Consider the following 27,151-nt stretch of genomic DNA (forward strand, 5'->3'; position numbering starts at 1 on the left):
TCTAATTGGTTCGTGACATCTCAAGACAGAACTTAGACGGTCTTGAATATAAGAACTGACTATGAATATTGGCCTTAGTCACTAAGCAATATAATATTTACAATATTAAATTTCTATACGGATTTAATGCAGTGTAATTAATCACTAATCCTTAGTGATTAATTACTTATTTTGAATATTAAAAACACTGTTATTCATAAAAATAAGTAATTAATCATTAACTAATGTGACCAAATTAATTAAATCTTTGTTCAAAAAGTTCGATAAAAATTTAGAAATTAGCAGTGCGACTGTACAAAGTGTTTTATTTTTTATCTTCTTCGTTTTGAGTTTATTAAAATCCTTTTAAAGAAAAATATTGTGAGTATTAACCCTGATCAATATTTGCTCCAAAATTTCTTTAATCGGTACTCGAGAATCCAGTGAACATTTCCTTCAACCATGTTATAAGAAATTATTTATAACAATTTTTTTCACAACTTCACATAATTTTATATATATATATATATATAAGTTACATATTTAACCTTATTCTCCGAATTTTTGGCCTTTAAAATAAAAAAATTCGTTCAGTTACGTTAATCTTTAAACAAAGATAGCAATTTAAAATACATTGGACTCGCAAATATTGATACCAACTAAGGAAATTTTGAATATCGACCAGGATTAATATTTACAGTATTTTTCTCTAAGGAGATTTTAACAATTAACTCAAAATCAATGAGATAAAAATAGAATACTTTGTACAGTCGCATTGATAATTCTAAATATTTCAGCTATGAACAAAGATTCATTTAATGTGTAAGATGAGGGAAAACAATCGAAGGCAGGGTAAAAAGTTATTCAAGCGTTTAACAATGAAATGTCTTTTTTTAATTTACAATTACAAAGAATGTACACGCTTATAAACAAACAAAGAGAAATGCGCCGAGAAGTTACAGTACAGATCTGACGCGATGCCATAAAGCTCTTTGCGTGGAAAGGTCTCATAAAAAATTACCGGAGAGATGCTAGACTCGGTTACTCGTCGGTGCGTTGAGGATGTTACAATCAGCTGGACCAGTCGCTGCTATCATACATTTGTATATCCGAATTAAGCACGCTCTCTCACGCAATCGCGATCGCGATTTTCTTTTTACATCCTTTCGTCGTGTCCTTCCCCGCGGAAATTGCGGACAATAAACGCGCAATTGCGTCGACCGGCTGTGCAATGTAAATGTCGTTACGTTTGTACATAATTCGATAATCTCGAGAGATGCGGGAACAACCGAGAAAATCATCCCGCAGGCGTGAAAGCGGAAGGAAGTGTCGTATGATAAAATATGGAACATCTGTCCTCCTATTTCCAAGCCGCGAAATAACACTGGTTGATCCGAGCCCAAAGTAAATTAAACACGGGCATTTTTTCACCATCCAAAAATACCTCTGACAAAAGATTCAGAAAATATTATCACTTTCAACACGCTATCCAGAATTATCTTTTTGTTCTGAAAGCACCATTTCTTTCGATAAAAATAACAGTTTCAATACATGAATAAAAATTCTTTTTGCCTTGAAATATTACAATATTTTAATACCTTTATAGAAATTTAATATTAAAAGATAGATCAACTATTTATTTTGAGTATTAAAAGCATTAAAAGAATTATTGTTATCGGTGCTTTTAATACTGAAGATAAATAATTATTACCTGTCAGCATTAAAAACTGATTGAACTCAATATTAAGTTGAATTTCTGTAAGAGTAATGTTAATCGTTTTAGGATGTGAAGAAATAATATACGTGTATTACAGAGTTCTTCGAAATTATATAATATATTATAATTGTTTTGGATATGGCTTACTGCTTTAAGTAATAAACCACATATCTTCTGTCAGCGGTACTTTGGGTGGCGAAGTAGTTATTAAATTGTTCGTGAGTGTCACCTGTGACTTATTACAGAATGGCGTGACTCATTATTAACATGATTTACGATATCGCGATTATTCGCATTATTTTCGTCTCGATACGTCTCGGACGAGGAGAAAGTTTTCCTTTTAAATGATGGTGAGAACGTCGATCGCGGGTCCAGGAGAAACCCGGTGTCGTCGAAACAGTTCCACCAATCTCTGAAATCAATTAAACACAGACATATTTTTTCTATTAAGAACGCCGCAGACTCCCGAATAAGAACTCGACCATACCCATGCCCGGAAGATACGAAATCGCGAGCCTTGCAGTCGCTTTGAACACACATTGTCAAGATCCGTCTCTTCACGCACGCGTTCACCATGCAGAATCCGAAAACCTATTCAGCCTCGTTGGAAGGCGAGCTTTTTGTCCGTCCTATGCAGAGACCGAAGACGTATTCCCCACCGGAAAATCCATCGTCGATCGCGGAATCTCGCCGTTTAGCTTATGAAATAGGAACTTTGTAGATCGCGGTCTTCTCCGCGAGGAAGGATAAACTTGAAGGAATCAGTAGGTTCTTTATGAAGCGATGAATTTTTCATGTCGGAAATGTGACTATTGAATTTTCTGCACGGAAAGAACAGTTTTACTTAAGTGAAAATATAATTAGATATAAATCTAAAAATAATTTTATTAAATTGTTAAAATAATTACGTAGAACGCTTAAATATTGATAACAATGCTGTAAAAAGTTTTAGTAATCGATTCCCATACATCCAGTAAGAAACTTGCAACGTTTATAATGTTATTGCAATGTTGCTGAAATCTGTGATGATCTGTGCTGAACAAATTTATAAATATCCTATTCTCTAAACTCTTTGGAATAGAATCTCATTTTAAGGAATGAAAATTGAGTCTTGAAAAAGAATGGCTCAATTTTTAATCTTTGAGAGTGAGAGAGATTCATTTCAAAAGTTTTAAAAAGTACATAATTATTTTAATCATTAATTCAAACAGAATTATTTTCAGATCTGAATCTAGCTAAATTTTTAGATATTTCAGTAAAATCGTTCTTTCCTACTTCTAATTTTTTATAAGATAGGAAAAAAGATTTATACATAACTCGGCATTACTATTACGTACGTAACTTTTTGTTCCTTCGTAGTTTAATTGCGTCATTATAAATAAAAAGAAACAATGGAAGATTAAAAATCTCTGAGAGATCAGATGCGAAATTTCAATTCGTTCAAGTTCATCCGTCTCTTTCCTCGCAGAATCGTTAGATGAAATAGTAGGTCTGATGTGTCGCAGGCCGGCTTCGTTTGTTGCCTATAGTAAGTAAGAAACTAATCAGCGGTGTCGTTCGCAGGTCCGATTCGGTGCACGGCGGAGTGATCTTTGGAAGTAATCTTCATCGCTTGGATTATCAAGTGTCGTCATATAGTAGCACACATATCACAGCATACCTTTAACGAGCTTGCACTTGTTAGAATAATATAATACGATGTCATCGTGCTTTTCGGAGCAAGGTAAACCCACCATACGAGAGCGTATAAAATACCGAAACGAAAAGTCTTCTCGAATCGGTTTTCTTATCGGTGCGATATATCAGTATCCCAAATAGATTTTCTGATGCATACGTGGTATGTCACGGAACATGGTGTCGTTACATTAGAACATTAAAGAATTCAGGCTTGATGTAAAAAAGCTGCAGGTACTACAGATGACGGAAACCTTTTTGGAAAAGCTAAATGATATCTCATTTATCTGAAAAAGGAGAGTATAGAAAAAATATTCTCTGTCAATATCCTTTTGTACTTTATAGACACGTGTATGGAATTTACACTTTTTTAGAGAGCATTATCGATTTTTTTTTGTTTTTTTTTGTTTTTCCATAGATTCCTTTTTAACGAAACGTAAGTTTCCGATGGTTCACCTACAGCCCCTTTTTGCATCGAATCTTTTATCAGAGGTGAATAAAATTTAATTAAACGGTGCTGCGATGAATTACTGCGCAGAGCAGTAATAAATAACTTTTTGTATTAAAGTGCCTCGTCGTCGCGTATAAAAGCCGAAGAATATGATAACAATAGATACTTAATCCCTGAATTGCGCAGGAATGCTCGTTTAAAGCTAATCAATGAAATAAGCTGTTAAAAATGGACAGCTGATCTACAATAACGTAAATTAAAGTGTCGTACTTTGTGTTCCATGTAATGTAAATCCTACGTATTTATATGTTAAATTAAAAGCTAGTATCGCCTTGTGGAATATCTTCTTCGAAGTAATCGACCGAAATGAAGCACTGAGAATGATAGAGACCCAAGTCACAATTTCTAATGAAAAGTTAAAATAGCTTATATCGAGGAATGTTCTCTAGCTATTTCTGCGGCTGTCCAAGTGATGGAAAGGAGGAACGTGTAAAACGTTAGGACATTGTTTCTAATGAATGTGTAAACGTATTCGAGCAATTCGATCTATGGCATCGCAATGAGCAAAAGTTAGAGCGAGTTACTTATATATGGCCTATTAGAATATATAGACTATCCATTCTTGTCCTAGAACTCTCTTCGTGGCTTAGGTCTATATAAATTTCAACGCTTCAAATAATAAATACACGAAAAGGCGCTCTGTACTGCCAGAACCCACCGCGTGTCCCACAAGCTGAGACGCATACATTACCGCAAAATTTTATTTGGAATGGTACAATGCATCAATCACGATCATCGGGCATACACACATGTACGTATGTACATGTATACACAAACTGCTTCCGATTCGCGGGCCTCCCCGAGAAAGAGAGGCCACGAGATCGCGTAACGTCGTTGTCGTCGTCGCCGCGACGCTGTCGAGGAAAGGAAAGAATGAGGAAGAGGAAATGATATGCACCGGAAGAGCGGCTTATACCGAAACGAAAGCGTATGTGTGTATGTGTCTTTAAGCGTTAAGCCGCACGCGAGTTGCAAAACGTAAGCGAATCGAAAGAAGTTCATAAAGGGATCCTTGTGAGCTTGGCTATCTAATCTTCGAAATCGGATATTAATTTCATCCTCCTGTCTGTTTTTCTTTCCTCTCATTCTATCCTTTTAATAAAACGATTTTAAATAAATAAAAAGGAATAAGAATCTCTTGCTCGAAATTAAAATCTGCCAATCAGATGTTGTTAATCCTCAACTGCAGCTATGAAAACTACATCTTATTATTAGTTCTAATGCGTCCTGTTTAAAACAGAACGCATGTGAACCTCTGCCGTAAGGCGAATGATAGAGAAAAATTTAATGTTTTTTTTAGAATCTACAATTTAGAATCTTATAATATCAATACACAGACTTTATAGTCATCTAAAATTTTTGCTTCGGCTCTAAATGATCTATATTGCTGTTGAGGATTAACACTAGAACTATCAAAATTAATTAATTTTTTATCAGCTTTTGTTGCAATATTATCTAAATGATTAAATTAATCAATTTGCTTTCTCCATTTATCCCCTTTTTAAAGATACATAAATAATAAATTTAAATAGTAGAAACAAGTACGGCGACATCAAGACGTCAATATCGAAAGGTCCAGAGAACGAACCATGCAAATTTTAAGATCCGATATCCGAGATTAAACATCCAATCTCGCTGAGACAAATCCCTCATGGATTTCCATTTCAATTCGTCCGCTTCTTCGACGATGAATTCGAACCGCTCGCTCAAACCGTACCGGAGTAGCTCTCGCTCGGCCAGACGTAGTATAGATGACGTCGGCGTGCGTACGCCTGCTGGAGTTGTGCCTCGGACGCCCGCGACGATCCCTGCGGTTCCTGGTGACCTCGTGGTAGACCGGTGTCGGTATCCGGCTCTGGCTATACTATGGTACCACCGCCTTCTACCGGACTGACCACGTGGAGAGCGGCACCGCCGACCTGGCTGATCCCTGGCTGAAATTAGAGACAACGCGAACCACATCGTTGATACACGGCGATACGAATAACGCGCTTCTGATCATCTAAGTCATCTAATAAAAACACGCGTTATTCCCAAGAAGCATTTCACGCATCTTTTATGATCCCAAGCCAGAGGTTTCTTTTTGATGGACAATTCATCACAGTTGAATGAGCAAAGAACTAAAAAAAAAAAAGAATTTCAATAAATCAATTTTTAATAATTTAGTATTTTATATTAAGAATCAATTTCTAATTGTTTAGGAATATATATTTTGATTAAGACAAATAACTTATACTTCCATTAAGATCAAGAAATTCGTTCAATAGTGTTAAACATGATTCATGAATAGTTTAAACAGTCCGAACATGTATAATTCTTACTTTCCTACCTTGCGAAAACTTTTCGGGAATAATGCAGATCTGGTAAGAGAAAGAGAATGCGTGAGAGCAAAGAGATATAGTGCAAATTGTGATATAAAATTCAGAAGCGCTGCCGAGAAGTATCTCGACAAGAACGTGTGTAAATGATTTCGAGCGTGTACACTATTCTACTTTCATGACAAGTCCGTTCAAGCGGTAAATAAAGCAAAATAGAACGGAAAATGATAAGTCATACGTACCATGCGATAACTCAGGGAAGTCTCATCCACGATATTCTCTTGCATCAGCCAAAGCGTGGTACAGAACATTAATCTTTCCGATCAATCAAAAGTGAGAAAAAGGAATTAATGCTTTATCGGCCTTGAGAAATAAGCGCAAGCATCATCCGATTAAAAATGATAAAAGATGCGCTATTTCAAATTATAAGTCGCACTATTAAAATTATAATCACGCTAGAAAAAGAAGCAACGCACCTGTAATGAATTTCATCGCGAACTACTCCGTAATTAGTCAGGTATTTTTCGCAGCGTTTGCCAAAAGCGTGAAAGACTCGCTTTCATTAAATTATATACATCACGCTGTTCTCAGCGTAATACAATAAATTAATAGCAGTGATTAAAACATTCTTTTGAACACTCGATAATTGTGTTATGGTATTTCTAGTTCTACTTCGCAAACGCTGGCTAGCGTTTAACTGATCGCAATTTAATGAGGCTGTCCCTGATACTTTTGGTCAAAGCCGTTAAATGAAAAGGTGAGAGTGTGGGATATTCTCGTGATACAAATGCTCTATGCAAAACGCCCAGGAAACACTATTCGAGCCCTAATATCGGAACCTGTAGTATATAATGTAAAAAAGAAAAAAAAAGAAAAGAAGACATGCGATGTTCTTGGCAGACTGTAAATAAACATCGTCTTACATGTGTCATCATACATATGTATGTACGTGTCGCATAAAAGACTCTCCCGGTCGTTCTCCCTGGAGCTTCTGCATTGTACTTGATTGAACAAAATTTCAACAAGCGGGAAGCAAGCAGCGATCGTTCATTCAAATTTTCGCTTTATTGTACAACAAGGCAAAATTCATTGTTTTCAACAAAGGATTAAGTGTTTCTCGCATCTCGTATCATAAGCTTGAGAGACGACAGTTTGGCTAAATAATTATTTTTCGTTGACTTTTCTATTTAATGATCGGCTAAAGCTAGATAACACTTTACAGAAGATAGAAAGAAGATTTTCTTCAATAAAGGGGCCTGCCCTGTCACGAGACCTCATAGGGTTTAAACAACATTGCTCTCGAGGATGCAAACCAAAAACATAAATATATCGGTAGTCGATCTCTATCCTATAGCTCGCGTAAATTTTCTGCAATATTCATCGCGAGAATAAATCTTGACCAGACCATCATTAGGCATAGATATCAACGACAGCCTATACTATGAATGAACTTTAAGCACATACTGTGAGTAGTTTTTTTTATTTGCAGCGCATGCACTAACCAAATATTATAGAATTGACATCTAAGTAGAAGATAAGTTAAAGCTCCTCTGTTTCCCGCAAAAAAATAATATTAATTAAAACTATATTAATGCATCTGAAAAAAAAAAAAACAAATATCACAATGTATGTGCGCGCTCTATACTACTTAATTTGAAATATCTATGTTCATGCATTTCGAGTAATAATCTGTATTCAAAAATGATGTAATTTATCTGTGATCTAGTCCAGGAAATATCCCGCAAAGATTGTCCGAAAAATTTTCATAATACGTAGAAAGATAAAAAAAATATTTAATATACAAAAAAGTCCTCTGATTCAAGATTTCTCGAAAAAAACAGATATATATTTTACATTACTTGTTCACTCATAGTATCGTCCGTCTATGTACTTCTGTAATTATATACACAATATAAACTTAGAGAAAAATATTAAAAAAAAGTCCTCAATGCATTTCTCTATGATGGCACCTCCCAATACTAACAGAATTCAAACGCAATTATGTACCCTAAGGTCGTAGATTTAAATGTAAATAGGGACTCTCTAAGATTAAATATACTGATTGTAATATATAAAACTTAAATAACAGCGACGCGATCGTCATATCAAACACCCGGCAAGATAATACCGAATTCGTCAGTGTATCTTGTTCTAATACTTCCAAACCAGAATAATCAATTGTCTTAAAGATATCCTTCCGTCACCACGAAGGTAAAGGAAGACTACCCAAAAGCATTACAAGATTTTCCTGTGCTTTTGTCACGATAACATCATTTTAAATTCTAACTCTACGTATATATATGTACAGAATTCTCGGATCATCCGACCAACAGACTCTACTCGACGGACTCGCTAAATAACGATTTGGAAATAACGGGTTACATCAGAGGTCGTTACATCGCATGGAATTGATATTACTAGTGTAAGGGTTGTTGCTATGATGGTGTGATGGCCTGTGCAGGGTGCTGCTTATCGTGAGAGGACCTACCATGTGGCCGGGCCTCGCCCACGTGTACACGTATCCATCCTGACACGCCGTCACGAAGCAATCTTCCCTAAATACTAATTCAGTCAGTCTCTCGTGCGCCAGCTTCTTGCACACCAGCGGCTCGAGGACCGGGCACTCGTCGAACCTGGGACACCAGGCGGTCCCTATCAACCTCATGGGATCGTCCATCACGGAACTAACCTTTTTACTTCCCGTCCCACCTACTAAACTCCCACCGACACTGTTATTCAGACTACTACTCGTCGTACTCGTCGAATTGCCGGTGCTCGCCTTATCGCCACCGTTATTTTGCACAACTGTCGTCGTGCTGTTATTGGCCATCGTCGCCGTTGCACCTGTGCCGCTACCTCGCATAGTGAGGCTAAAGTTTCTCTTGTGATTATCACCTTTACGCTCGCCGAAGCCAAGACCCGCTAGCCTCTGCGTCAGCGAATTAACGGTTGCCACCGCGGCATTCGTGCTACTGCTATTGTTACTAGTCTCATTATTACCACTCGCGTTCTCCTTGAAGTTTACATTATTTGAATTATTATGTTTAGCATTCGAATTCGAATGGTGATTCACCGTTGTCGCCGCTCCATTGCCACTATTAAACGTGCCCGAGGACGACAAGGTACCGCCGCTAGTGCTGCACGCCGCAGAGGGTCTTTGCTTGGAACACACCGGTTGCCTCAGTACATCCTCCGTGATGTCCCATAGGCACAGTTGGGTGTCCTGCGATACACTGCCTAACCTGTAGCACGTACCGCTCGACATTCTCAATTCAGAGCTACAGGAATTACGATTCGAGTGAACGCCACCGCTCTGCGAGGTCGTGGATAGACGGTGCGACTTCTCGTGGAAGTGATTATGATTGTTGTGCGACATCGTCGTCTCGTCATCCGAACCGCTAAAGTCAGGATCGTGATCACCATAGGACGTTGTGTATGGATCAAAGGCAACCACGCTCACCCAACTATGATGGCCTTGCCCTCGCGCCACCACCCGCTTCTCGTGGAAGCTCCAAATAGTCACCAGATCGTCCTCGCCGCCTACCACCACGTAACGTCCGTCCGGCGACCAACACACGCACAAAAAGCCACCAAAATAGCTCCTTGCTGAGCCAACCAGTTCCATGGTGTTGTATTGAAAAACACGCAGAAATCCATCCTGTGATACCACGGCTAAGTTCGTGCCACACGGACTGAAGGCGAATTCATTTATACAACATCCTTCCGCGCCTATCACCCATCGGTACAGCGGGTTTCTGGTGGATTTGGTTTTGCAGGTATATATGGCGTATCCGTCACCCGACTTGAATGACTGATAGTGTGGCGCAGTGGTGCCACAAAGCAGCTCTTCATTATAGAGGTACAGCTGACCGGAGCTATGAGAGACCAGAAATAGGTTGTTTGAGCCGGGAACCCACTTTATACATGTCACCTTGCTCTTGTCTATCAGCCTCTGAAATATAAACGTTCTCATTAAAAAAAACAAAAATATTCTCATATTAAAATAAAGCAAAATTAATAGTGCCGCGAAAAACTGTTTAGAATTTATTAATCGTATTTTGCATCCAAAATTATTTATTAAGATTTTATAAAGAAATATTTCATAAAATTAATCTAATTAAAATAGCGCTTCTCTTATTTTGTAGCGATATAAAGCTTACTAAAAAATAAATTTTTATATTACAATCTCAATGTTATGATTGATAAACAAAGATAAAAAGGAAATAATAATGATGATTTGAAAATGATATTGAACATTATTGAAGTATTAAAAATGTTTTACAAAGCGTGACTGTATGCGTGTAAATTATCAGACATTCATTGAGGCCGAAATGTATTTAAAATAGACAGCACATCGTTCCATCAAGGCCTGTTTCTGCCACAAGAAGACAGCGGAAAGTTATGTAATGTTGCTTGTTGAGCTTAATTATTTGATTGAGATATAATTGCATTAGTGCGCGGGCCTACCGGTATAGAATAGCCCGGTTAATGCGCTGCTAAATATTAAGTACAATCATTGCAGGATGTAACGGATGGTGTAAGGTATCCTGAACCAGCATTTATTTTTCAGTTTATCATGTTTCAATAAGATAACACAGACATATCATCAAGAGCGGATAAGTGTTGATAGCTATTACACACATTGCCAGGAAACTACAGTTTAATATTAGTTGCATAGAGAATTTTGTTTGAACTAAGAGATTATTTATCTCCACGTAAGTTAGCAGATAATATAGGAAATGATTCTCTCCAGCAAATGCAGAGGAGAAGTTTTCCTTGAGGTAACTTATAGGAACTTGTCAATAGATTTCGTGCCAAATTTGCTTTTACGTACGTCTTCATTGTACAATTTGCTGAGTTGAGAACTGTCCTTCTTTATCGGATCGATCAACTGTATCTGCCCTGTGGAAAATCCTACCAGCAATGGAGCACTATCGGCCGTTGCTGTTGTTTGATTAAAATTGTGGCAGGTTGGATTCGTTCCCTTGTATAACTTTTTGTCCACTGGTTTGTTCAAGTCTACAGCCTGAAACATTTTATCAGTGTGTCATGTCGAGTTTCTTCAACCAAATCCTTTCAGTCGATAAATAATTTACTTCCCAGTGTACAAAAATTTGAAATGGCTATAATAATATGCGATAAGTTATTTAAATTATATTGGATATATTTTTCATTTCGGCACTAGTCTTCAAAAGAACTTTCTCGCTTTAGTCAAATATCAAATGTACATCTATTTCACATTAGATCTGCTTCTTATTCCTGCAGTAGAATTTTCCTTCTTGCTTTTGTCAAATATCAAACATATATCTCACTTTAAATTCCTAAAGTGTATACTATTTAACCACAAAAAGCAATTCAAAACATATATCTCACTTTAAATTCCAAAGAAAATATACTAGTGCAGCTATAGAAAACAGACCTATTTTCTTATCTCAAAAACTTTTCAGAGCTGATTTCAAATATCTGTGAGAGTTAATTCTATCAGTTTTTTATTTCTATACATAAATCAATGATTCTATCAACAAATACTAATTGTAAGAATTAAGATAGCAGTATCATTTGCGATACCGTTTAGGTGATTACTCAATATACTTTCGACAAGAAACGTCAACGAGAGAGCTGACGACAATCAGCTCTCTCGTTGATGAGTAAGAAAAAGGGGGGAAAAAGGGGGAAAAAGGAGGGAAGAAAAAAGCAGCAACGATTCAACGCAGGTCGACCCCAGAGGAAGTTCTCGACGTTGCGTTCGTCGTCGTGGAGGACGAGGCACGGCGAAACCGAGCCAGTCCGCAAAGATGGAGGTCTCTCTCGACATTTGCGAGGTTAGGTCGCAACGACGACGGCTCGGGTATACTCCGGACGTGTCGCGCGTCACCATCGCCGTCGTCGCTGGGTTATGGCTCACCTTCTTGACACCGCGATAGACGTAGACATAGAGCTCCTTGCCGAAATTGAAACACATTCGGTCACCGAGGCCCTGCGCACCCGTGGGATCTGCTGGGTCCGGCAGCGTGACGAAGGACACCCTGACGGACGCGCTGCCCTGGCTGTTGGTATAGCCGACTCGGTTCGGTCTCGAGTACTCCGACAGGGTCATCAGCTTGTAGGTGCCCTCCCGCGTGACGAATTGTGTTTTCAGGTCCTCCTTCCCTCCACCGTCCAGCTGCACAGCCATCTTACCACCAGCAGCAGCAGCAGCAGCAGCGGCGCAGCGGAGGAGCTCATCAGACACGCAGGGAAATATCGCTTGTAGGCCGCCTTCGTTACTGGCCCGTCGTCGTCACACCGACGTGTTGACCACCGATCGACAGCGTCCGAACGATCGACAGAACGTCCGGCCGACCGACCGTCCGTACGTGGTGCGTGCGTCGCCGTCGTACGATCGCCCGACTCCCCGACTCCCTCGCCGTCGCTCGCGCTCGCGTGTGGCTGAGACGGCTGAGTGGCTCCCCTGAGTCCCCTCGCCCCGGCCCACCACGGTCCGTGCGCCCGTCTCCGTCTGCAGACAACTTCACGCGCGCGAAGCGAGCTCCACCGCCGGTGGGGCCGGCTGCGAGTACGGTCGGCCACGATTGGCAGAGCCACGCCGGGAAATTGTGTGAGAGACTGCCGTAAATCCGTAACGTTTCTCCACGTTTCTCCACGTTTCTCGCCGGCCGCCTGGCCTGGCTGGACTCTTGGCTCCGTCCTCTCTCTTTTTTTTTTTCTCTCACTGTATCCTTTCCGTCTCGCACGACGGCACTGGACGGCGCGAACGCGGCTTAAAGGGCGCTGGAATTGCTCAAAATACTACTCCGAATTCTCCGAAACCGTATGAACTGCTGCTTGTCTTGTAGTGCGCTCGCCGAACGGTGGCGGCGACTCGCGTTGCCAGGATTGTTCCAGATTTTTGTAGCGCCCTGTGCATCGTTTCGACGCGTTCAAGATTTGTAGCAGTCTTGCAAGAAATATAAATTCTTACTTATTTCTTGCAAGATTGTTGTGCTAATCATTCGTACGACACCTCGTAATTATTTTCTTTTCTTAGGTCCGGTTGCTAACTAACGTTACTTTAATTTTAAGCGAAGCTTTTCTTTAGTTTTTATAAATTTTTTTTCGGAAATTGTAGAAATCTTATTCCACATATTTTAAAATTTTTAGAATATTTTAGAACATTTTAGAATGTATATAAAAAATTTAAAAAAAAATAGGGACTTTCTCGGCATTTGTGAAAAATGTTTTAATTTATATAAGAAAATCTGAGAAATTTTCTAAATAGTAATTAAATTATATAGAAATGCTGCAAAATATTACATGAAAAATTCAAAGAAAAATTTTTACCGAAAAAAGACCATTTTATTTCAAGAGTACATTTACCGCCGAGATATTGCGCTCCTTTCATGGCACTGACGATGTCATTGCGATGCGTGCGCAGTGAAGTTGGCAATCATCCGCTTTGGTACCGCGGCTCGTGCGGGCCCTGTTTAGGGACCGGATATTTTGTAAACAAGCGCAAGCGAAGGGTCAATTAATTTCGCCCGCTTTTTCCTGCTTCCCCCCCACTCGTACCCTCTTTTTATTATGCTATGTCGTCGTTCGCACGTCGTCGATGGGATGGACAATAATTGTATCAAAAGATTCTGCGCAATTTCGAACAAATTCCGCTTTCGAATGGAAGTAAGTTTTCCTTCTCTTTCTTTCTCTCTCTCTCTCTCTCTCTCTCTCTCTCTCTCTCTCTCTCCCTCTCCCTCTTCCGTTTTCTCCTATCGAAAGCCCACCGTCTTGTGATAAATTCATCCGTGAAACTTGAGCACCGCAAAATTGAATTCGCCAGAGATAATTACGAGGTAGATAATTGTTACGCGCCGATGTATCAAGTCAAGTGCAAGTTTCGCCAACACGTTGATTGACTCCAATTTAGCTGATCTTCTCTTCTGTCTCTTTTTAAATTGCACGCATCCTATATATTATATATATATACTTAGAATTATGATAGTTAATGTAATTTCAACCAATCACAGAAGGTTTAACTATGTGTAATTAATTCTAATCACTGTTAATTAAACCGATCATTATTTTATTCTACACGCAGAACATGGATTAAAAAGTTTCTTCAAATATAATTTAGTTTGCATTTATAATAATAAATTCTAATTTTTTAAATCAAGTATCGCCTTTACAGTTTTTGTAATCTATTTTTCTCAATTATTTATCATTTTTCTTTATTATATTATTATTATTGTTATTTATTATCATATTATTTTATTATTTCATTTTTATTTGGTTATTTATAATTTTTCTTATTTATCTTAATTCTTTTGAGACTTAAGATTTGTTAAAGGAAGTATGTTTTTTGCATTCGACATTTACAAGCAAATACAAAAAAACTCTAAAAATTTTTAATCAATCTTTTTGATTTTTTCAAAAGATTTACAGAAATAATTTTCCTTTTCGTTCAATTCAATTCGTCTATTTTTTTCATATCGTTTGTATCGAAAACGTAATTTTATTTAAATTCGCTACTAACACGATCCGATTTGAATTTAGCCGCGCTAGATGCGATCTTGTCGTCATCGTGACAAAATCATATCCTTTCCGGTTTCCTCTCAACGATCATTTCCGTAAAGTTCGCGCGCGTACAGATCGTCTTTTCGTGCTGACGCTGACACTCGATGCTCATTTTCATCGTCAAAATAAGTCACGCGATCAAAATTGACGCTTGATATTCGTCAATTTCTATCAAATGACTTATTTTGATGCCGAAAATGAACATCAAGCGTCAGTATGAAAACTGAAAAGGCATCTTACCATCGTTCGAAAGTCGTTAATCACGACTCCGAATCGCGAATCGTATCGACGAAGTGGCGTTTACTTAGCTCCGCACCCGCGTTCGTGTTCGAATTGAAGTGTAAAGTGCCGATGTTAGTCACGTCGAATGTTTGTTAAAAGAGGATGCAGTTTTCGTGCAACACTTTGGATTGTTCCAGAAAGTCGGACATTTTTGGCGCAACAGTGAACAGAACGCTGTTTCGATGGTGAGTCTTTCTCATTCTTTTCAGCGACTGTCTCAATTAATTGCCTTAATTAATTGAAATTAATTAATTGAAATGTGTTTTGACATCTTTCAAAAACGACAATGACGTGAATTAATAGATATGAATGAATATTGCGGTAATTCTTACGATATAATATTCAAACAAATTCTCTTCTAAATAAGACGAGATAAGAACAATTGGAAATTAACGTAATACTGTGTTATTATTTAAATCTTTTGTAAAGATATTAATATTTTTATTTAAAAAATAATATAAGAATTCATCTGGCATCGGTTTTACTTTTGTAATTGGCGCATCTAGAATACATTCCATTTGTAAACGTCATTTCGTATCCTTGTTGAACATCCGATAAACAACAAGGACAATGATGTTTATAGGCATTGCGAACGCCGTGAAAGTATAACGTATTTCACATTTTCAAAATGGCGACTAATGCATATTCGCGTGAAGTAATCGCGCATCAATGCGTGCACATTTTCCTTTTTGCTTTGGCGTGATTGGTTCATTCTTCTCGGGATAAATGATTACGCATGTTATTGGTGCATCTGCGTAGTGCAGTACTGTAGACATCTTTAGTTCGTAGTCTAGTGTTTGTATCGCCAGAGAGAAATCTGAGTTTGGGAACTACGTAACTACATTTTCTGACACTATCGATAAAATCGTATCGTTGAAAATAAATATGGTTCGCGACTGTACTAAATCCTCAGGACAGAATCGTGCAGACTATCTATAGGATAAGATTGTCGGAAATAGGTTATGTGCACGTGAGATTATTGTATACAAAAATATGTAATTAATTATTGGAAACAGAATGATTAATTAAATTTGAGCGAGCACTCTAAGGTAGGTTTACTGAAAATTGGATTTGTTTAAATTGATATACTACAATTTAATTATTTTTTTATCAATAATTGAGTATGAAATGAAAAGTTATGTCAGGTTAAATTGATTATCATATCATTTCTTATCATGTTACTATCTAAAGTATAAAGTTAACAGTATATTTATTGAAAATAAAATTTTACAATAAAATTAACACAAGTTGTACTAGAAACTCAAGTAATATGAATAAATTGAATATGAATGAAAACTTACGTTAGATTAATTATTATGCTACTTATTTCTTATCACATGTTGCCAGCTGAAGTAACAGTATATTTATTAAAAATAAAATTTCGCAATAAAGAAATAAATATAAATTGTATTATTATGTTAGAAACTTTTAAATTTGATTAATTGTATATGTATTTATGTTCTTTTTCTCTAGCAATACATATATAATCTATACAGATAAAATCAGAATTACATTATTCCAATGGCTCCGATGAAACAAAAGCGGTCGTTCCATTATAAAAAGAGAAAAATCGATGAACGCTATGAAAAGCGACCAAAGCCAAAGAAAGAAAAATTCGATTTAAGGAAAGCCTCTTATATTAAAGAACGTGATGCAAAGAATGAAGAAATTGAAGCTCGCAGGCGAATAATGGAAGAGGAGAAAATACGTCAGCGACTGGAGGAAAGTACTGACAGTTCTGAAGAAGAAGTTGATCATTGGATGCTTTATATATCTAAATTATCTGGTTATAAGCACACAAATTTAGTAGAGAAATTAAGAAAGCCAATTGTGACAAGTTCAGAAAGTGAAAACGAAGATTCTGATACACAGAATAAAAATGAAACAGACTCGAAGGGAAAAATGAAAAAAATTAAGAGAATGAAAAAGAAAAACATTGAAGAAAATAATGAAGAATCTGAAGCAAATGAAGAATCTTCTGATCAGGATGAAGAGATTTTATTCAGGATGAAAGAGGATGATTATGAAGATGCTGAGACTGCCCAAGAAGACATTGGTCATTTGAGAGATCCATTCTCTTTGCATCTACGTAATGATATGGATGATGAACTGTATAAATCAGTCTCTGCAACACCTCAGATTACAGAAACCACGACGTTATTATGGCCTACATTGGGAAATCTGGTATGTCATATTCCAAAACCAGCTGTTGATTCAAATGACAAAGTAAAAGTAAAAAAGCTTTTGGATGATGAAGAGAAACAATATACAAATTATGGTAAGCTTCCTACTCTGATTGAGAACGTCAACTGGAACAAATTGCATGTAAAATCACAGATTCAAAATAATTTGATTAAAACTAATTATAATAACATAAAAAATGCTGTCGAAAAAAATTCATCTTTGACTTCTCTTCAAAAGGAATTGTTTTCAGTGATAAATAATTATCAAGACTTGCATTATCCTGGAAGAACATTTTCCAATGCCGATGAAATACGATTCGTTTATTGCCTGCATGTAATTAATCATGTTCTGAAGACCCGAACAAAAATACTGCATCATAATGCAAAGTTAGCAAAGGCCAATCGTAGTGGCATGGGAGAAGTTCCAGACGAGTACAAGGATCAGGGTTTAGTTAGACCCAAAGTACTTATAATAGTGCCATTCAAACATTCTTGTTTGAAGATAGTCGAGATGTTTATCTCGATTTTGTTTGGAGAAGACAAAGGCGGTTCTGTCATCAACAAGTTGCGGTTTATGGAAGATTTTACTGGAAATGAATTAGCGATGCCCAAGAAGAATCCTAAACCAATAGATTACGAACTGACCTTGCAAGGAAATATCGACGACAAGTTCAAGATAGGCATGGCGCTTACCAAGAAAACTCTCAAGTTGTATACGAATTTCTACTCTTCCGACATTATAATCGGTTCGCCATTGGGTCTCAGGAGAGTAGTAGGTGCAGAAGGCGAGACGGTGAGAGACTATGATTTTTTGTCATCTATAGAATTGCTAATCATGGACCAGATTGACACGGTTCTCATGCAAAACTGGGATCATCTGTATCAAGTGTTGGATTACATGCATCTGCAACCCAAAAAATCTCACGATATCGATTACTCTCGTCTCAGAAGTTGGTGCGTGAATGGCTGGACGAAGTATTACAGACAGACATTGATCTTCTCCAGTATCGAAACACCATATATAAACACGATGCTGATCAGGAAATGCTTTAACTACGCCGGCCAAGTGAAAGTACTGAATGCATTGGAACCAGGCTCGATTTGTGATGTGACCATCAAAGTTCCACAGGTCTTCTACAGATTCGACGCTTCCGATCTTTGTCAAGCTATTGATAGCAGACTGGATTTCTTCCTGAAGGAAATATTGCCGCGATACACGGATCCTATATACAATCACACATTAATCTACGTGCCGTGCTACTTCGACTTTGTATATCTGCGCAATCGCATGATGAAGGAGAAGATGAGTTTCACGATGATCAGCGAGTATACTCAGGATCGAAAAGTCGCCCGAGCGAGGGATATGTTCTTTCACAGCGACGCACATTTTCTCCTCTATACAGAACGCTGGCATTTCTGGCGCAGAACGAGAATAAAGGGTATCCGTCACCTTATATTCTACCAGTTGCCTACTTATCCACATTTCTACAGTGAAATATGTAATCTGATGGATAATCTGTATCAGAATCCACGTTCCGGTACGGAATACAATATGTCGGTAACCGTTATTTACAATAAATTTGACGCTATAACTCTTGCCCAAATAGTGGGTCAGAATAGAGCCACTAAAATGATAGAATCAGAATCTAAAGTACACACAATTAAATGTTGACTTGAATTATCTTTCTATATTTATGTATTTCGTGCGAAGAGATAATTATAAGTAATTTAATAACTACAATAAACGCGTAATTTTATACAACTGCGCTGTCGCCGTTAATAAAGTAATTATTTTAGAAATAAAATGTAAAATAATTATTTCGATATAGGATCTTTATTAATAATCATAAAAAATTTACATAAAACATCTATCGAGTAAATGTTAATCACGATAAAAAACTACGTTAGAATTATAATGAATTTCTATTTTATCATTGCTGCATGTACTTCTGTTTCCAATGTTAATAATTACAAAAATATTTTTGAGTTTTTTCTAACTATCAATATAATACTAAGAAACTTGATGAAAAAAATCTGAACAAATAATCCTTCAGGAAAAATTACACTTGTAATTTAGTCGTTTTATTACACAATGAAGGTACAAAATTTGTTTGATTTATTTGAATAAGAGAGATAAAGTCTGCGATGGAATATACATGTATAATTTTCTCTGTAATTCCATTACTTATTGTTAATTTCTTCTATCATATCTTCGCAATAGTGCCATTCATGTAATTCTATAGACAATTAGATACTAAAATTATTTCAATATATTTAGTTTCTATATTTGTCTCAGTGAGTAGTTCCTAGTCTCTATTAGGTTTCTCATTTGGCAAATTCAGATCAATACGACTTCTAACGTTTTCTGTCCATAATGAACTAAAAGAGAATTGTTTCTCTAAATGTACTAATAGATATTGATACTCTATTAGCGATTACTAGTTCGATTTCCTTGCACTTTATTACTTTCAACACGAGATGTGAAAAGTTTGATCATACATTCACTTATGTAACACTCTCATCATCTTCGCTCGTAATGCTAGTGAAATTATGATAATTTCCTGTTGTTGATATTGATGTGAACTCTACGGACGTTTCCCTGACATCCGCAATTTCTGTGAAGACTTCTGAGAAATTTTTTTGTTGTTGAGTGATCGATAAATCAATTTGTTCCAACTGTTTATTTTCTACCGTCGTAGATCTCGCTGTCATCCTTTCGATCTGCGTTTCTGTGAAAAAAGAATATCATTAAATTGTAAAGATAATTGCAAAACACACACACACACACACAAAATATTTGTAATACGTTACAAAAAAATTACACAGAATCATACAAGCATTTAAGATCCAGTTAGACCGTTTAAGACATTGATTTCTATAGTTAATATTATCACATATACGCGGTCGTATAAGATATTATATTATTTACAGAAATCAATTTATGTTTAATTTTTTCAAACATTTTATAAAATGTAATATTCGCAAGACGAATTTTTTATTTCTATTGATATTACAAAGTAATTTTTTTTATTTTAATAGGATATTTCTTTATATTATGCGAATTTTGTAAGATTAATATTTCACGAGGCATTTATATTAGGTGTTGGAATTAATTCGTAGCGTTTTTAATGAAAGAATGTTATTTATTTCACATGAGCATTAAAAAATACATTAATGAAAGTACTTCCCATCACTTGTAAAACGCTACGAATTAATTCCAACACCTAATACTTTCACGCATGAAATTTATAGCGTACAGAATTTTCAAAATATATTCCTATTGTATAAAACTTGTACGTTTTATACAAATTTATATTATTGTATAAAACTTTTTAAGGCTTCTGGAGCTTTCGGAATTAATTTTTGATTGAAAAATGTCTTCTCATCGAAATGTGTCCCGATTACGGAAAATACGGTTTTACTGAAGTATTTCAAAATTAATTGAATATAGATCAGAAAATAAATAAATCATCAAAATAATTTTGTAGGACGCTCAAACTAGTTGCTATCATGTCGAAACCTTTTACAGCATTGCTCATTATATTTGAGTGTTCTGTATATAATAATTTTGATAGTCCAACAAAATTATTTCTAGATCTGTATCTATAGCTAGATTTGTAAATTCTTCGTAGAATGAAGCGTAAAATTATAATTTTATATGATTTTTAATGTATCAGCGTGAAATTCTCAACGAAAGTTCGCGTTGCAGTGACAACGCCTTTACCGTTTGAGATTGGCGGAGTCGTGAGAGAGTCGAGGGAAGGAGTCTTTGAACACTCCTGCTTGTCGATTCTCGTCCTTCTAACTGCCTGATCCTTAGGATTCCAAACGAAGGTGTAATACAAGGAGAGCAGTATAGCAGCCATGCTGACAAATATGACATACGCGACTACTGTTAATACTCGTACCAGTTTCTGCTTATGTTTCGGTTCATAGAGCTTATCTTTTCGTTCGTCCCCAGCGAAACGGATCTCATTAGATGCCGGCGGTTTGCTCTCGCGATTACCCAGGGTGCGACCGATGCTCGCCATCACGTTGTGGGCGCTCATTTTTCGTGGCAATTGCATCCTCGATTCTGCGAAAATTCACGTCTCAATCGATGAGACGATCATCGTCCCACGGATGGACCTCGACGAGAAGAACTCGAAAGAAATCGTATAATGTGCAGGCTTTTTCTCTCGGCTGAAAAGCAAACGATCCACGTTCGTGATGTTGATCGCAAGCGTTGGAATAGCATTCAGCTTGTGTGAGAGTCGGAAATATTTTTCCCGGGAAAAATTGTCGAAATCATACAACGTTTTTGTAAGTCGTTAATCATCTATCGTAACTATCTATTAACTTGGATGAATTTATTTTTGCAAAAAGCAGTGGATAAATTTTAATTCTAAAATATTTTTAGAAATAAATTCTTAGGAATGACATTTTTGATTAAATATTTTTTAATAAATACATTAACGATGCCGCATAACTAATCAGTACAATTACGTTCTTGAGTAATTTTTGACAGTTCTTTTTTGCGTTATATTTCCAAGTAAGCGTACCTCGACGTTAAAACGCATTCGCGCGTTTATTTCCAGCGGCACATCACATGCTTCCGGGATGCTCGATTTGTCCTTGCGCCTTCGCAGATTCCATTTATAATTAAAGGTACTCTTGTTCGAATTATATCTGTTCAATCACATCGCGAGTGAGAGAGAGAGACGCATTTCGCAGACGCGACAGGGCGTGCCTCGCCGAGACGAACTTCGCTCTCGCAAGTTTGAGATTGTGCGGAGAAGGGTTGACTCACGCGTTCGAGATCGATAAGCCACGAGCTTTTGGCTCTTTCGTTTTCACCACGGAACTAAACGCGCGTTTTACCGCTGGCTATTTCTGTGTGCCGGCTCTCGTGGATGGCCGTATCTCGCCCCGTACGTCGCGAATACGGAAAAAAAGCACACCCACCTCGGATAGGTGCACCGGGAAGCAGCACCCAGTGCGCAAACTCCGGAATCTTGATCAGTCCACAGAGAAGCTTTCGCTTCTCACGCCAGCCAGAGGCTGATAAACTTATGCGAAGATTTTCGTTTAAAATGATTGATTTTAGTAATAATAATTTTCAAACAATTTTTTCAAAAAATAAAAAATATATGTTTGAATAATTTTTAAATATTTATAAGATTAAAAAATTTTTTTTTTTCGCGTTTCCTAAATAATGGAACCACAAAAAAGATCCGCAATTTTCTTATAAGTGTGTAGAAAATTAATTATATATCTCAAGAGGGATTTCAAAAGTTTGGCTCACATAAAACTTTTGAGTTTTTACACACTATAGTCATTTCTTTAAAGTTTTGTATCCTCTGTGTATATATTTTATATAATTTAAACAAGTACTATTATTATTTGTAAGTTTTTTATTCACTGGAGTTTAAATCATTCAAAATTCACAAATCTATAACCAAATCTATAAACAGCTAAAGAACATAAAAAAGGAATACAAAAACGTTTTTTGATGCGTAAAAAAGAATTATATTGTTGCATATGATTTTATATATAGTGGAATAATAATAAATAAATGGAATAATATATAAATGGATTTAATTTGAAAAAAAAATATCAAGTATTTCGCAAATTAAATTCATTTATACTCAATATTCTACACTTGTTAGCATATTTTTCTCTAAACGCGCAATAAATACAAGTATAATTAAAAGTTTAAAAAATGGATTACAGATGTAATGAATTTTTTTGTCGTAGAAAGTAACGTCGTAAAAGCATGCAACATTTTACTTTGGGAAGACGATTCTTCTAAAGTAAATTGCAGAAAATTCGCGTAATTTACATTGAAAAAGAATCGTCTTCCTTAAAAGTTTATTTAATTTAAAAGAACTGTTTCGTAAATATATGAAAAAAAAATTAGGGAAAAGACGAGCAGAATATTTTATCGGTGAGATATAGCACAGTCTCGAAATGGAATTAAATGTAACGAGAGTTGAATAAAGACGGGAGAGCTGCCTGAACTACTAAGCAATTTCGTTTCGAGAATGGATCGACGTAACTTTGTCGTTTTACTTGTCCCATAAAAGGTGGCGCGCCTTTGTTTTAATAGAACGTCACAACGCAGCCCCTTGATCTTTTCTTCAGCAAACAAGGTGCATTATTCGATTCTCTTGGTGTAAGTTTCTTACAATCAAGAAAACAGGCGCGAAAACAGCTACAGATTCTAGGAAATTATGGCCGGGTATCCGTTAAATTATGTAAAGTGTCTTCGACGCAAATACTGAATGAAATATTTTACTCTGTGAAATATCGCGAAAAAGGGTCCTTTGAGCTTTTAGAATTAAATGCCCAATATTTTTGTTTTTCCTTAAATCTGTATTTATACTTCAAAGATTTAACTCATGAGACATTTTGTTTACTTTTAGTGTCAAATACACTACTTATTTTTTTTTATGTATATACGATTCATCAATGATAGTTTCTTATTAATATTTTATAGTGTAAAATTTTTCCAGTTCGAAATTTGTATTAACATTAGAATGTTATCGTTATTGAGAGACACGGTATTGCTATCGATATTTTAAGTAAGTAGAAGTAAGTACACAGAAGTAGGCCACTCTTAATTAATGTTACACGAATGTATCATACAAGTTTTCATACTTTTAATAAGAATATTTATTATCTCTTTTATAAACAAAAATGAAATATATTAACTTAAAAGGAAAGAAGGAATAAGCATCAATTCAATCTTAAAACGATATGGAGTATGTAGTCTAACATATCTCCACATTTAAATGAAATATATAAAAACACAAAATAATAACACTAAACTGCTTAAAAATTGAAATCACGTATCATTTTTTCTACTATAATAGTGACTACTGGGAGATTTAAACTGACATATAACGAATACAATTTTTAAAAGTTTTGCTTATTTCAGCTTCTAATATAGCAGATTGGATCTCCTACCATTGGAGGCATAGCTTAGTGCTTAATTACTTTGCTCACTTATACGTAAAAGTTACGTATCTCGATAGCATTTTAGGATTAATTATTTTTATCTTATAATTAACGCTTTATACAATAATTATTCCCAAAATTAAGAATTTTTTATTTTATAGTTTTTTCGTAAGCAGAGATTTACTTACTGCAATATCATCTAATAATTAATTATAATATATTCAGGAGTTATCGGATCTTGAATGTGATGTAACATTGAAGAAGCCATATAATAGATCGAGCTGACCCTGTTTCACTTATTACTCAGTGACAGCGCGGATAATCATCGTATACCAATCCATCGATTTATTTCTAAGGCTTTAATCATTGCTCTCCATCTGTCATGTCTGTTAAAAATCTTTTTTTTTTTTTAGTCAAGAAGGAAAATTACTTTTTGGTTGAATATGTTTTAGTAAAATCTCTATTTCTCAAGTAAAAAGTATTTTAAAATCTTTAAAAAATATAAATACAAATATAAATTATTAAAAATATAAATATAAGATATATAATTTACATTTGTAATAAGAACATAAAATAATATCAAATAGATTCGAAGAAATATTCAATAGAGGTAAATTAATTTAATGTAAATTCAGAAATTTCAAACAATGAACAACCAAATGCTTCGCATATTTATTTATATTCGAACGAACAACAGACTTTGACGAGAGCATAAACTGCAACAGATGTTCCAGCAGATGCAAGAGCATCAATAATCATTCATTTCAAGTTTCAGAGCTAACAGAAACACGAATTCAATGATTATTTAAACTTCTATTTATTTCTTTTTATTATACTTATTAATTTAATTTAGAATTATACGGTTGTATTATTTTGTTATTAAAAATACGCTATTACTAAAAACAGAATTGCCTGCTTTGTGAATTTATTCACACGCGGAAACGTTACGACTCAGTAGGGAAACCGAGAATGACGTAACGCTCATTGTATAATCATATATTCATTGTATAATCACACAGTCACGTTTCGCGCGGCTCTGTTTATCTGAGCGCCGTAAGAGAGGCTTGGCAGATCAGCGCGAATTCTCTCACCTTCGGAATTTCTCATTCTCGCGATGCGTGGCCGTGATTTTACGACAGTCGGGTCATTCGACATCTGATGGAATCTCGGATCGTCGATAAGTCCTGAGTCGCGAGATGACGTGTCGATCGATACTTTGTCACGCGCGATTTGTCCGATCTGGTCGTTCGAAGAATAATTTTCCTGGGAGTTTCTAATACCATCATTTATGTATTTCTCCAATATAATGCTCGTTTGTACACCGTTTGAATTATTTTCTCGGTCGTTGTTAATCAACCGGCGATCATCAGTTTCATTTTCTTTCTTATCAATCTTCAGAAAATGATGAATCGTTTTGGAAGATTCGTCTTCGAAAACGCGTCGATCGCTACCATTGATAATGTCGCTATTTCTCGTCACGTTACTGAATTCGTCAATAACGTACGATTCAATGGCATCGAGACTCTTTTTGTCGATAATTGGATTGACATTGATAGAATCTCTATCGAGTCTCTGCTTTGTTTTAGTTTCGGGAATAGTCATGAACTTCGATGTGGAAGACGTGCTTTCAACGTTCAGAGTACTCATAGAATCCACGAATTCTACAGGCAGATCATTATAAGTCTTTCCTTCGGATATATTTTCACTCGCGGATTTACCGTGTCGATTTACCGAGATCATCTTCTCCGCGGGACGAACTGTCGAGTTAAGCACTTTTTCCGCGAACGAATTGTTGAATCCGCTGGACTTCGTCGTCTCTTGCGACGAATGTCGTCTCTGAGCACGCAGGGTGTCCACGAGCGAGTGTTTCAGCTTCAGCAATGCCGCGTTTAATTCTAATTTTTTTTCGAGCTTTATTTTATTTTGGAAATCATCGACATCGTACATGTGATGCGCCATGCGACCCATGAGAAGAGATTTGTGCATGGGATTGCCTTCGCTCTGCAGGAGGAAGTTGCTGTCCTTCTTCGTCTCCTCCGAGGGTGGCGCGATCAAGAACTGCATCTGCGGATCCGCCCGCAAACGTTCTCGTTGTATGAGCCTCGGATTCGGCGGTTCCCACAAGAATATGTAATAAGCACTCAACAGAATAGCCACGAAACTCACTGAGAACAGATAAGCCATCACGGTGAGCACGCGGATGATCTTCTTAGATCCACGATTCTCGTAGATCCCCGCGTTCGGATCCTTCGCCGGTACATCCACCGGAGAATCCGGCGAGAAAGCGTCTTGCGATCTTCCCTCGCCGCTGCTATCCTCCCTGCTCATCTCGACTCGCGTGTGATCTTCGAAATGTCTCAACGTGAAAATCTGAGACGGATTAACTCGGTTTTCTCAGTCATGACTCTGTGTTCTCGCGCGCATCGCAGGAGAAGATATCTTCTCTTCGCTGTTCATCGCGATGCTGATTCTCTCGAAATTTTTCTGTACAGTTCTCCGGAGAACTATTTGCATACAGCAAAAACGATGATCTTCGATGATTCTTGGCGGTTTTTATCAACTGCCATTCGTAGTTAAATAAAGGAAACGAGTTTGTTATCTATCGTTTATTTTAGTGCCTTCTTTTCGAGCCTGGCTCGTGTTAATCGCTTGATCGTTTGTTGCCTCAAGCACCCATATATAAAGATAGTAAATACGGAACAGAGACGCTGATCGAGAGGAAGCGTCCTGGCAGCGATAACACGCGCGACTGCAAGCTCTCGGCGAGCGACGCGCCGCGGGAAAGCTCGGCTTTGCAGAGTTCACCACGTGTTCGACAGCTCGCGCAAGCGTCCTCGCGTACCTGCCACATGGCCCGAGCTTATGCCAAATCTTGACGACAGTCCGACAGTTTCCGAGTGACTTACGAGAGATTCTTTTACGAGCGATCTATTGCTGCAAAACGGAACGTCATTTTATTTCGTCGGCGAAACTATATCGAATCTATATCAATACGAGGTAC

The 27,151-nt window shown here is 36.7% G+C and overlaps 3 protein-coding genes across 6 annotated transcripts; 1 reads left to right on the forward strand and 2 right to left on the reverse strand.

Moving 5' to 3' along the window:
- Positions 1-850: 850 nt before the first annotated feature.
- On the reverse strand, positions 851-13,076 carry LOC105144847 (WD repeat-containing protein 20). 4 transcript variants are annotated; one of them, XM_011054055.2, is made up of 5 exons: positions 12,105-13,076; positions 11,034-11,225; positions 8,688-10,151; positions 6,442-6,514; positions 851-5,815 (listed from the first exon to the last, which is right to left on the reverse strand). In XM_011054055.2, the coding sequence occupies exons 1-4, from the start codon at positions 12,372-12,374 to the stop codon at positions 6,464-6,466; spliced, it is 1,977 nt and encodes a 658-aa protein (XP_011052357.1). In that variant the 5' UTR covers positions 12,375-13,076; the 3' UTR covers positions 851-5,815; positions 6,442-6,463. The 4 variants fall into 4 exon arrangements, 3 of the variants coding, with proteins under 3 accessions (XP_011052357.1, XP_087271532.1, XP_011052355.1); XR_015548071.1 differs by having other exon boundaries at positions 851-2,108; positions 2,184-10,151; XM_087415406.1 differs by lacking the exon at positions 6,442-6,514.
- A 2,845-nt stretch (positions 13,077-15,921) lies between these two features.
- Positions 15,922-18,973, forward strand: LOC105144842 (U3 small nucleolar RNA-associated protein 25 homolog). Its single transcript, XM_011054044.2, has 2 exons — positions 15,922-16,077; positions 16,502-18,973. The coding sequence occupies exon 2, from the start codon at positions 16,550-16,552 to the stop codon at positions 18,881-18,883; it is 2,334 nt and encodes a 777-aa protein (XP_011052346.1). The 5' UTR covers positions 15,922-16,077; positions 16,502-16,549; the 3' UTR covers positions 18,884-18,973.
- A 53-nt stretch (positions 18,974-19,026) lies between these two features.
- Positions 19,027-27,146, reverse strand: LOC105144843 (uncharacterized). Its single transcript, XM_011054045.2, has 2 exons — positions 25,242-27,146; positions 19,027-19,940 (listed from the first exon to the last, which is right to left on the reverse strand). Exons 1-2 carry the CDS (start codon positions 26,476-26,478, stop codon positions 19,717-19,719), a joined length of 1,461 nt encoding a protein of 486 aa, XP_011052347.1. The 5' UTR covers positions 26,479-27,146; the 3' UTR covers positions 19,027-19,716.
- Positions 27,147-27,151: the final 5 nt, after the last annotated feature.

Source organism: Acromyrmex echinatior, chromosome 18 (genome assembly GCF_024713525.1).
Source record: "Acromyrmex echinatior isolate Ae372 chromosome 18, ASM2471352v2, whole genome shotgun sequence".
In the NCBI taxonomy this organism is placed as follows: domain Eukaryota; kingdom Metazoa; phylum Arthropoda; class Insecta; order Hymenoptera; family Formicidae; genus Acromyrmex; species Acromyrmex echinatior.